At 34.0% G+C, this 13,319-nt stretch overlaps 1 protein-coding gene across 7 annotated transcripts in view; it reads left to right on the forward strand.

Moving 5' to 3' along the window:
- Nucleotides 1-12,731, forward strand: part of EHBP1 (EH domain binding protein 1) — a 591,964-nt gene extending 579,233 nt beyond the window's left edge. For all 7 annotated transcript variants that reach the window (XM_066267218.1, XM_066267219.1, XM_066267217.1 and 4 more), the window contains 4 exons: nt 3,614-3,713; nt 4,801-4,874; nt 11,358-11,472; nt 11,681-12,731. In XM_066267218.1, the coding sequence (XP_066123315.1) occupies nt 3,614-3,713; nt 4,801-4,874; nt 11,358-11,472; nt 11,681-11,771 (380 nt within the window). In that variant the 3' untranslated portion in view covers nt 11,772-12,731. The remainder of the gene's footprint in view (nt 1-3,613; nt 3,714-4,800; nt 4,875-11,357; nt 11,473-11,680) is intronic.
- The last annotated feature ends 588 nt before the right edge of the window (nt 12,732-13,319 follow it).

The following is a 13,319-nucleotide window of genomic DNA, read 5'->3' on the forward strand; positions in this document are numbered from 1 at the left end:
GTGTATAGTTTCAGATAAGGAGTTAGTGATACATAAATGATTTAACCTTAAATATGTTTTTATAGTTAATTTACATAATCTATGTTACAATGTGTATAATGTGTCTCTAAATACTTATTGTTACACTTATTTTCTTTTTAAACATAAAACTCTTGTATTATTAGTTATTTCCTAACAATTAGGGGAGGGGGATTTTTATTCTTACCTAGACATCATAGGTATGAATTAAACTGAAAATAACATAGTACTATATCAATATTGTCATTATCAAGGAAGCAGTTTCCATTGAAGAAAATGATGCTAATTTAAGAGTAGGCTAGTTGCTTCTAGTAGTCCCTGAAAGCCTCAATTTTATAGGTTAAGTTAAACTAAAGTTTTTAATTTTTCTGTATTTTTAGAAACACAGAAAATAATTTTTCTCTATTTAGGTTATAAATACAAGAATTAAGTCTTTAATCAGACAATCAAATATAAAAACTACACCTCTTAATATCACACACATGTGTGATTGCAGTGATCAAAAAGGCCTTCACCAGGGTACAATTGGCCTTTTTCCAAATTGCAAGCTTTTTCTCAGCTTTTTCTTTTTACTCTTTCTTCTTTTGTTGCTACCCAGGGATCTGTTCCTATCGCAGCCTACATCACATGATCATTGATTGTCAAGACATCACATGGTCTAAAGTGAATTCAAAACCAGCTACCCTAAAAGAGATTAAAATACTGTAAAACAATAAAGACTTCTCTGTTCATACTCTAAAAGACTCTATCCTGCCTGCTTCATACCATAAGTTTTAACAGCATTTAATGAAGACATATCCTCACTATTCTTCCTAATGATTAACAACAGATTTTACAGGGATGCTCCAAAGTATATGTGCAGTATTTTTTTTTACTGATTGATTTTAGCAAGAGAGGAAGGGGGAGAGAGAGAGAGAGGAACATAGATCTGTTCCTGTGTGTGCCCTGACCAGGGTTTGAACCAGCAACCTCTGTGCTTTGGGAGGATGCTCTAACCAACTGAGCTATCCGGCCAGGGTTATATGCTTAATCTTTTGCATACAGAGCAGTTCTTGTTACTCATTTTTATTCTAAATTTTTCTTCAAATTTCTATTAGTGTGGAAATACGTAAATAGTACATCCATAATTTATGCAAGTATTAAAAAGAATGAAGTAGATATTTGTGTAGCATGACAAAAGCACATCACTGGGCCTACAGGTTAATAATAATAATAATAGGTTAATAATAATATTAACAAATAATAATATAAGAATAGTATACTCATAACTGTAAACCTACTTTGCCCACCTCTGTATAGTATGATCTCACCTATGTTAAAGAAAAGAAACCTGCATGTATGTATGTATATAGATGTGGTATGTATGTGATAGACATTATGTTAAACTGTAATATTACTTCTGGGGAAGGGAAGTGGAATGGGCAATTGGAAAGGGTGAGGTTGGTGAAAAAGGGCTTGCCTTTTTACTCAATTACACTTACTTATTATTTGAATTTTTGCAATATGTTTGGAATACTACTCAGTCATAAGAAATGATGACATAGTATCATTTACGACAACATGGATGGAACATAGATAACATTATACTGAGTGAAATCAGTAAGTCAGAAAAACCTAATAACTGTATGATTTCACACATAGGTGGGACACAAAATTGAGACTCATGGACATAGACAAGAGTGCAGTGGTTATCGGGGAGGGGGAGGGAGGAGAGTGAAGGGGAGAGGCATAAAGAGAAACAAATACAGGGTGACAGAGGATGATTTGACTTTGGTTGATGGGTATATAACATAATCGACTGTCCAAGTGATGTGAAGATGTTTTCTCTAAATCTGTGTACTCTAGTTGACCAATGTCACCCTGTCAAATTTAATTGTCTAAATAAAAAATATAATAAAATGTATGTTTGAAAGTTAAAATATCTTGCTTAAAAAGAAAATAAAACTTAGAGAATTAGCTGGGATATTTAATTTTTTTTATTAGATGTTTAAATTAACCCTATGAATCTATATAGAAGTTTGACTGAAGTATTAAATAATGGCCTAGCCAGACAATAAACCAATAATAGTTAAAATTCAGGAAAAAAAGGAAGTCAAAGAATTGTAAATTTGACTAGGTAAAGTTAATTTGAAAGGAGAGGAAGGAAGAAAATGGGGAATTAATTTTTTTAATATATAATTTATTTTTTATTTTTTTATAATTTTATTTAGATAATTAATTTTAACGGGATTACATTGGTCAACTAGAGCACATAGATTTAGAGAACACATTTCCAGATCATTTTGACATTTGATTATGTTGTATACCCATCACCCAAAGTTAAATCATCCTCTATCACTCTTCATTTGGTTTTCTTTATGCCCCTCCCCTTCCTCCACGCTCTCCCTCTCCTCCCTTCCCCTCTCCCTGGTAACCACTGCGCTCTTATCTATGTCTATGAGTCTTAATTTTGTGCCCCACCTATGTACGGAATCATACAGTTCTTAGTTTTTTCTGATTTACTTATTTCTTATTTTTATTATTTATTGATTGGTTTTAGAGAGACAGAGACAGGAAGGCAGAGAGAGACAGAGAAAAGTATTTATTTGTTGTTCCACCTAATTGTGCATTAATTGGTCACTTCCTGTATGTGCTTTGACCAGGGATTGAACCTGTAACCTTAGTGTTTGATGTTGAGACTCTGACTGACTAACTGGCCAGGGCAAGGACTTAAGGTTTTTTTAGTGTGATTGTGGTCTACTTCTACATGAATAATACCAAATATATACTATATATTATAAGCCTTGATACAGTAGCCTTGGGGGGGGAGGTGATAGAATAAATATAGGGAAAAGTGCATTTTAAATATACAATTAGTAAATTTTTATAATCTAAAATGTTAGACTAGCTCTCTGTCCAAATACTTTGTGACTTACTGACAATATTATGTTCACTATAATGTGTTTTTTTCACAGATAGCTACAGGCATTTTTGTAACCTGGTCATTTACAATGTATTTAAAATAGTGTGCAAGAGCTTACCCTGTTAGGGATGATGACTTCCAGAATGGTATATGTTTGTATGTTTTTAGTTTACTTTGGGGGAGAAAAATAAGAAAATAAAAATAAGTTGTTACAAGTGGAAGCTTTCACAAGATCTCTGGACTTCTCTGATCCTCCTGCTAGTCTTGTAATTCTCATAATGATTAAAAATTTTTTTTTTACTTTATCATGACCATATGTCTGTCAGTACCATGAGTTCTTCATTGAAATATAATAACAAATCAGCCTCTGGGGAGGATTTAAAAGTTGGAACACTTTCTTTTTAACTCTACTTTTAGTGTTAGCATGATTTGTAGATATGTACATGGGAACTGAAATATACATGCTGAATACTACCAGCTTTAAAAGATTGAATTTTAGAAGGTTATGAATTTTTAATATCAATTTCTATTTTCAGGCCTTGGACTTTAATCTTATGTTGTTATAAACCATTTAATTTGTACTATCAGGGTAGCTAAAACGTTTTATGTTAAAAAAAAAAAAAACACTTGTGCTAAACTATTATTTGCTTTGTAAATGTCATATAACAAGAAATAACTCTTCCCGAATTATAGGAAGGAACACGGAAGAAGAAGAGTCGATGATGCAGGAATGGTTTATGTTAGTTAATAAGAAAAATGCCTTAATAAGGAGAATGAACCAGCTCTCTCTCCTGTAAGTACTCATGACTGCTTGTTTTTCCCACAACATTGATGAATCTTGGGCTTTTTGTTATTCTTTCCTTGGATTTCATATTTAATAGGCTTAATTTCTTTCTTTCCTTAACAATTATAGTGTATTTTATATAAAAATTAAAAACAGCATATAATCAGTTTTCATCTGAATGGTAAGAATTTTAAAGTAGAATGATAGGTACTGAAAAAAATGTTTATTATACAGAAAGCCAATAAATACAGTTTTTTGCATTTAAGAAATAAAGCATTGTGCACAGAAATGGAGGTTTGATATATATTAAGGGTTGGAGAAAAAGATAAAATTGAAATTTATTGAACATCAAATTTTAAGTTAAAAATTTAAATAACTTAATATTGACAAAAGTACCTTTGTCTTCTACAGATAATGTTACACTAAATTTTGGGATAAAAGATGAATGAGTTATAGCGAAGTGACCTTTTTATGATTGCAAGAATTACAGTAAAATGTAGACTAGCATTCTTAGTCATTTATTTAGTTTACTATAGGACTTAATGTTTGTTCCTTTTTGCTAACTAGCAATGTTCTTATATTATGCCACCTAGTGTGGGAAGGAGAAGGCTTACATGTTTATTTTAGAGAAAACAACTCTGTCATTTCTGCTATGCCTGAACTTGATGAAAGAGTTATGAAAAAGCACAAAAATTAACTAATCCTGGATATTTAATTGTCTCCATATTAAATTTGCACTGGTAGTTCTGTCATGTTTCTTGTATCCTTTTCACATGGAGTTCTAGACAAAAGAGTGTTTGTTGTGAAGTATGAAAACTATTTTACAAAATAGCTTTATACCAGGCACTTAATACAAGAAACATTGAAGAATGAGACTACTTATTTACAGATTAAAATATACCTCTGTGCAATTCAAAATTGAAATAAATATTCAACCTGAGGAAGGTTTTAGGTTTGTGTATCATTTGTTTGGAGTAGCTTAAACTTAAAGTGAAAAGTCAGTTATGAGTCCTAAAATCAATATAACATAAAGGTTCTTTTAAGTGTTTAATGATTTAGTAATTAACATATTGATGAACTTTTCCAACTTGCCCAGGGAAAAAGAACATGATTTAGAACGACGGTATGAGCTGCTGAATCGGGAATTGCGGGCAATGCTAGCCATTGAAGGTAAGAAATGCTGTGGTGGAGTGAGGTTTGTGAGGTGTCCGTTGTCAAGAGAGATTTAAGGAGTGTAGTTCACTTCTGGTCTTCCTAGTAGTGGTCTGACTAGGGACCTCCAGGAGTTGAAGATAAATGCCTTAAAGTCAAAAAGCATTAGTCATATAAAACCTAAGGACCTTAATTTAGATAGATAGTAATTATGCTTGCTATTAAACACAAAATTGTCTTACCTTTGTCGGTAAGCCTAATTGTCAATAAAACAGAAGATACAAGGAATTAAAAGATTTAATTAATTGTATTATGTGCAATTTAAAGTTGTATACACGGGGGACGTTTAGGAAAGATTTATCATTTTGGTTTTTCACATTCAGGCTCTAAATTTTATTTTAATATTTAATTGATGTCAATACTTATATATGTCACTGTCCAGTCTTCTGTAGTTCTTAAGATTCCAACTTCTGTTAAATGATTATTCAGGCAAAGATAGGCATAAGAGATAAATGAAACACTTGCACACTTTTCGTGAAGCTTTTAAATGAATTCTATAGTAATCCTAAGTCTGGTTCATAATATCAGTAAACATCAGCTAGCTTAACTATGACATTTACTCTATATGATTTTTAAAAAAATTATTAGGTGTTTTAGAATGCTATTCTCCTTATACTTAGTTGAAAATGTCTCGCCTGGCCTGTGGTGGCACAGTGGATAGAGCATTGACATGGAATTGCTGAGGTCACCAGTTCTAAACCCTGGGCTGCCTGGTCAAGTGGTCAAGGCACATATAACAGACAATCAGTGAACAACTAAAATGAAACAACCATGAGTTGATACTTCTCACTTTCCATCCCTCTTTCTCCTCTCGCTGTAAAATCAATAAATAAAATCTTTAAAAAAAACCCGAATTTAGTTGAAAATGTCTCATAGTTAAAGATGTCTGTCTGCTTAAAAGCTAATCCTTTGGGCTCTGTAAAATGGACCTTTTGTCTAATCAATGCAAATTGATTTTCCTATTCTATATTGACCTCTTAACCCATTCACTGTCCATGGTAATTTCCTTCTTTACCTGATAAGGTACCTGATCCATAATAAGTCAATTCTAATTAGTTCAAAAACTGGAAGTTTAAGTTTGTAAGGGAAAGACAGATGAAACCATATATTTTAAAAATATTTAATACTGTCATTAGATTAAACATACACTACTTATTTAAATAGTATCTTATATTTTTATTTTTAATTACTTTTATGTCCATAATCTCAGTTGATAAATGACTGACATTTGTATATCCTCCTGTAGAAATCAGACTTATTTTAAAATGTTTAAGATACCTAATTTCCTTTAAGTGGCTATCCAAATATATCAAATTATACCACTAATAATGACTATAAAATTTGTCAAAATTATTTAAGAAGTTCTGTGAAACTTGCCATTGAAATAAAATATACAAGTATACTAAATGGCATTTTTCCTCTGGATATAATTTTTGCCATCATATAGTTTTTAAGAGATTGAAAAGCTAACTACTTGTAGGTGCTGCAAGTACTGTGTATATGGTATATATGCTTGGGTTATTTAAAATGTATGTACACAAAAAAAAACAAAAAAAATGTATGTACATATATTGTGTATAATATGTAACTCATTATACAGTTTATTCTTTATATAGTCATTATATATAAATATTATACTCAATGCAGAGTATTAAAAAAAAATTTTTACGCACTCGCTCAAATGGGTAAAATACTAAGTTAAATCATCCCTAAAATAAAACTTAATACAATACAGTTGACTTATAAGTTAGATATTGCTTCTATCCCAAAACCAGTATTAATACTAAATACCATCTTAAAAGGACGACCATGATACATATAAAAGATCCCAGTTTCATCAGCAATCCTATCCATACATACTAGACCTACTATCTTACATAATCTAACATTTTTATATGCCCGCTCTTCTTGTATATACATAAGACCAGTAGAAAGCTATGGGTGTTGGGGTTTTTTTTAAGAGGAGGAAAAAGTAATGTGTTTACAAACTTTGGGTTTTTTTTATTTTTAAATAATATTGTCCCATATGTGGTTGTGCCTTAAATCTCTAAGCCAGTTTCTGTTGCTGGTTGAGGGGGGAAAAGAGACTTGAGGAAAGAAGCAGCCTGTTGATTACAAATAAAGACGCTTTCTTAGAGAGAGGCCTGCTGTCCTAGCCTGGGCAGTGTGGGGGCCTGGCTCTCCTAGAGAGGTGCTGATCATCGTGGTGATGGGTTCTGTGAGGACACTGTTCTCTGAGCCAACCCTTAGAATGGACACACATGCAATTAGTTCAGTAGCCTTTTGGAGTGTTAAAACACTGGAGAAAAACACACGAACAGGCAGCACTAGTGTTTTTTTTTTTCTTTCCTTTGTTTTAAAGTTCATTCCTCTGTTCTTTCCCATCTCTTCTACTTGGTAGCCATAAGATGGTATTTGTAATAAATAAACTAAAATCTTTTCAAATAAATCTGCTGCTAAAACCATTCACCAGGAGAAAAACACAGAATATTAATAGCCATAGCACATTGAAAGAAATATTAACAGCTTGGTTTGAGAGCAAAATAATAATAATAATATTTATTGTATCCATTCTTAGAATCCATAATCACTTTGGCCTGTTTTTTAACTTTTTTTTTCCCTGAGGTGTTTTTCATAGCAGGAGTTTCACTCTACTGAGCTAAGTAGTGGGATCCCTTAAGCTAACAAACATCTTTCAGATACTTTTCCTATAGTTTTTTGTCCCAGATTATTTAATGTCCCCTCAGGAAAGATAAATTCATTTCCACACACATTGGTGTGGGCTTTCAGAAAGTGTTGTGTTCATTTTCTGAACAAGAAATGGATCTTCTCTAGGATTTTGTACATCTTGATTTATTCTTGGCTTAGAGTTTGAAGTGGGTGCTCTTCTAAAGGGATTTATGCATAGGTTCACTATTTTTGTAGTTATGGTTTATATGATAAGCTTTTTATATTTAAAATCAATATGTAATCCTGTGGAGGAGCTTATCCCCTAAAACCCCATTTGTAAATCTATTTTAGCTTTGTTGCACAGCACAGCCACAGTCTTCCATAGATTGATTAGGTACAGCGGTAGAATCCTATCAAATGGCCTGCTCTGATGATGATGCAAACTCTTTCAGGATTGCTAGTTGACTGGAACTAAAGATAAGACTTGACTGCAATCCCCCAATGTGCTCTTTACAAAACTAGTGTTAATTTTCATCAAAGTGCCAGGCTTATTTATAGTGGCAAGGTAGAAGGTTTACTACAAGAACTTTAGGCTCTTTCTATTTAAGTGTTTATAGGTATTTCTTTTGCCTTTTTTCCTAGGTAATTATCAACTTCAGCAAATAAACTGAATCAGGAATAAATAATTGGCCCTATATATAAAAAAGTTTTTTAAATTAACAAAACAGCTCAGTGCACATAGACGTAAACAGAATCTCTTTATTTCAACACTTTGGCTCAAATGCAGCATCAAAACTTAATCCTATTTGTTGTGAGAGGATATGGCTTTTGTAGCAGAAGTACACTGGAATCTTTAAATTAATAGAACCCACATTGTAGTCTGTCCAAGCCAAAGTCAGTGCATCTAGTTAGCTATGACTGGAGTTACAGGTGAATAATCTTTCTTAAAATGCATAACAGGTAACACATAAACTTACATATAAGTTTTAAAATGACATTGTGTCTAGGTGAAGCTATTTAAAAACTTTAATTTTTAAATTAAGACTTGTAATTTAGATTATAAATGTAAATCTTGATCAATTTTAAAGATATTAAATTTTTTGAAATCATCAAATAATTTAATTTCCCAAACTAGCACTTAGGTATGTATGTTTAAATTTACTCCCATGAAAAGCAAATATAAAGTACTTTTTGCTAATGCAAAATGTACTCATTACATACAGCTATTTCGTCTACAGTTGACTAACATTATATAGATATTAATGTAGTAATGACAGATTTAATATGAAAAGTCCTACACATTTATGCTAGAACATTTTAAATTCTAATTTCAATTAAATTTGTGAAATGAAAATTACTTCAATATTCATAATTTCTAAATGTTTTGTTACAGTTATGGGAAATTTGAGCTTGGAAAAAAGTTAAGATTTTTTAAATTATTTAATATTTCAGGTGTTAAAATGGTTTTTTTCAGGTATTGTTAACGCCTTATTTTTTTAAAAAAATTAAGGAAATTTTTGATATTTCTAATTATTAATTAAATCCTTAAAAATCACTGGCCAAGTGCAGAGAAAGGGATCTTTAAGAAAATTGTGTGTTGTTAAAATATACTTTTATTTTTAAAATTTTTGTAATTTTCAATTTAATTATACTTTTTAAATGTATGGTAGAAAATATTTCCCAGTTGTAAAGCTCTTATCAAGATGTTTTGGAAGTAAAGAATTATAAAGTATATTATAATTGTAATGATTTCATGAGTTTGGAATGGAAAAATTAATATTCATTAAAATTAATCTTAATAATTATAAAATTTAGTTACAAGTCTTTTACAAATTTAGCAGGTTTTTCTCTGAGTTAATATTTCTAGAACTACAGTTACCTGAAATTAGACTAGATGACCTTTAAGATATTTCCAACCTGGAGAGGTCTATTAATGTATTTGCAATGTAGAATGAGAATGATTAAGAACAAGAACCAGATTAGAAATTGTCCAGCATTCCTGAAACTCAATAACATTTTAATCCAAAGAAAAAAATTATGACAGGTAGGTTTTTCTTCAGTTTTGCTGTTTCATTATTATTTTTTAAATTTTACATTTAGGAAAAAACCTTTCCATAGTAATAGTTTTTTTATTCCTATTCATGCTATACAATATTTCATTTTTTAATGAGCATGCAACGTGACCATTTATTTAATGTTTTGTATCAAATGTGGATATATAATGTATGTTTCATATATGTATATATGTATGTGTGTGTGTATTTTGCGCTTATAATGAAAGGAATAGTGATAAAATTGAATAAACAATTTTAGTTTCTTGCTGCTATTCTAACTTTTATTGCAAGATGAAGCATCTAATTTTTAATTTGTAAATACAAGATAGAATTCCCTCTAGCACCATTTGCTTTCATAAAGCTGCTGAGCAGTTTGCTGTCTTGAATAAATTTTGCTTTGGAGGGGGTCAGGGGGATTTGAACCAGCACATTCTTGTGTGGTTTGTGAAGATTCACATGGTAACCAGCGGTGTGCATTGTTAGGTTTATCTGAATAAGCACCAGCCATGTGAGTTTTAACATGATTGCCCAGGGCAATGGAGAGAGAACGGAGAAACCCAAAAGGACTGCTCTTCTCTCTTTTTTGGAAAGTGCATTTGCTGGGGGAGGGGACTGCATGAGTCAGTGGCCCTGTTGTGTTTTTTTTTTAAAGCTGGTGTCCTGTTTCCCTCTAGGTCCTCATTTGTTCTGCTATCTGCCTCATCATCTACTTCTTCTTTTCATTGTTTACCTTCCTAATGAGGGAGGCGGGGTGGACTGGGGATTGATTGACAGCTACAAGCCCTTACAGTCTGGCCGGAGAGCAGTTGGCTTTGGTTTCAAAAGTACTTTAAATGTTCGATTAGGTTCTGTTTTTATTAAACCTAACTGCTGCTCATCTTAAGAAAATCATCAGACCAGCAAAGATCAGGAACTATATTATTGGGGCCTAAAACGTTTTTAAAAACTGCCCCTACTCATGGAAAGAGCACTGCCCATCAGATTTTCCAACATTTAACACGGGGTTTCAAAAAGATGTAGTATTTCCTTTGCAAAAGTGCTTTGATTTGAAATCACCCAGCCAGTCTCTCCAAAAGAAAACTGGCTGTGGTGTGATCGAGAGCTGCAGTGTAATATTGCAGAGCAAATTTATTTTTTACTTCAAAGAAAAATGCTAATTAGCCGATTCACTACTTTTAAAGTTATTGTGAAGCATATGGCGCCCAGTGTGAGATACATCCAACTGCTAAAATAGAGCGGAGAGGAAATTAGCGAAGAATAGGCTGTACGGGGTGAGCATGGGGGTGGGGAGGAGGATACTAAGTTCTCAGGCAGCTTCTCTAGTCTTTTCAGAATGATTTTATCATCCATCTCTGCTTCCCGCCTCCTCATTTACTCACATCCCCCACCACAAGCCTCGGGCCGACCTCTCCGCCCCCACCTGTCTCTCCCCCACTTTGGCTGAAATTTGGTGCGCACCTCCGGCTGGCCACTGGCTCACACCTGTCTTTTTCAGGTTCCAGCCCCGCCGTAGCCATCTCCATCTGCGGGAATTTTAGAAAACAAGGTTTTAGGGGTGAAATCGTTACCACGACGGTCAAATTCCCAACAAAACACTACCTAGTGGTTCTATAACATGGTTTGTGGAGAAATACAAGGAAACTAGAAAAGGCAGGAAGGGGAGGAAGGGGTGTGCGGAGGTCCTGCGAGTGGATAACGAGCCTCTTATCCTTTGCAGACTGGCAGAAGACTGAGGCCCAGAAGCGACGCGAACAACTCCTGCTGGATGAGCTGGTAGCCCTAGTGAACAAGCGCGACGCGCTTGTCAGGGACCTGGACGCACAAGAGAAGCAGTGAGTGGGTGGTAGGGTCGGGGTCGAGGCTTTGCCACCTGCTGAGGGGCCGAGAAGTTTTCGGAAACTTCAGTCCAGAGGGCTCGGGTGGGCCAGGGCAGCCTCCCGCTGGCCCCATGCCCGTATCCTCTGGGTCGCAGAATGTAGGGCAAGCCGGGAGTGCGCCTCTCCTCGCAAAGAAAAATAATGTCTCCTGTTTGATTTGCAGGGCCGAAGAAGAAGATGAGCATTTGGAGCGAACTCTGGAGCAAAACAAAGGCAAGATGGCCAAGAAAGAAGAGAAATGTGTTCTTCAATAGCAGCCTGACCAGACTCTCTCCCAACGTTTTAGTCTTGGGTCCCCAGACCAGAAAAAGACTCATTGTTGATTTAAAACTTTTAACATTTTTGTTTGGCCGGATTGTACTTATTTACCATCACCACCCCTTTTCCTCCCTCCTTTCCAAATAATACACAGAACTCCAAAATAGCTTCATTTAAAGATTTTGTGTGTGAGAGTTAATCATTTCTTGAAATTATGTGAAATAGATTTGCACAGATACCTTGTGAGTGATTGGTATTGGGAGTGCTCAGACATTGTTCAAAGAAGAAAGAAAAGAACACCGTTCCCTCATTTTTTGTTGGGAGGAAATTTGAAAACATTTTTTGTTGTCAATAGCATAATGACGGTGGGAGGGGGGAAGAAGGGACTAAGAAAAAATGTGATGAGTGATTTTTTTCCAGTCCTGCCATGTGTATCCCTGACTCTGTTACCTAAATTTTATAGTTAAATCATATTCAATCTACTTACTAAACTGTTCTATGTACCAGTGGGATTTTCTGCAGTTGTTTTGCATTTCACTGTAAGGATAATAGAGTTCCTTTCCTCTGCTTTTCTCAGAGGATGGCCCTTTAACATAGCCTGAGACAAGTCCTGTGATTTGAAGGTGAGCTGAGGATGAGACTAATTGACATACATCAGTTTACAAAGAGGTCTTATCTTCTGAGAATGCGCCATCTTTTTCTCTGGATAATTATTTATTACATCTAGCTTGGTTTATACATTTTGTTGGGTCTCAACATTGGCTGAAGAATGCTGTTAATATTTATTCTGTATTGATAAAAGTCTGTCTTGCCACTATGAGTAAATACCCCAATTAATATTTTCTTCTCTAGCATAGCACTGTCATTTTTTGTGTGAAAATGGTTATCTGTTTATTTATTACAATACTGAGGTCATATATAAATTTTCAATAAAAGCAGACACTTTCTTACCTTAAGCACTCTGCTACTTCCTTGCGATGAAATCGACTCTGGTTTGAAGAAAAGTGTGTGTATCTGTAAGACTCTTCATGTGAAAAAAATGGTCCTCTTGAACTAGAGAAGGGTACTGGGCTGTATTTGGAGCTGAATAAATTCATGCCATCCCAGAGGGGCCCTGCTGACACACAAAATCAAATTGAAAAGCAGTTAGTCATATTTTCTTAAGCAATGGGTCATCTGTTATTAAAGATTTGAGGCAATTTTTTATTCCATAGCACTGAGAAAAATGCTAATATCTTGATGAATTTTCCACATTTTCAATTGTAATTTTGCATTCACCTGAAGAACTATGACTTCTGGTAACTCACAAGTCTGTAGGTGCTGAAGTGAAAAGAAGAGAGTTATTGTTGGAGGGGGTGGGTTAAGTGCGTGCAAGTGTGTGCGAATGAGATGAGGGAAAGTGAACTTTTAACAAGAAGTTCTAGGCACTAGAAATTGGCGATTTTTTGGTAGTTTCCCATCACTCCTCTAAAGAGGTGTCTGAAACAAAGAAGGCTCAACAAGTCTGGAGGCAGAAAAAACAGTCCACTAGCATTTATACTTTT

Source organism: Saccopteryx bilineata, chromosome 3 (assembly GCF_036850765.1).
Source record: "Saccopteryx bilineata isolate mSacBil1 chromosome 3, mSacBil1_pri_phased_curated, whole genome shotgun sequence".
Classification (NCBI taxonomy): Eukaryota; Metazoa; Chordata; class Mammalia; order Chiroptera; family Emballonuridae; genus Saccopteryx; species Saccopteryx bilineata.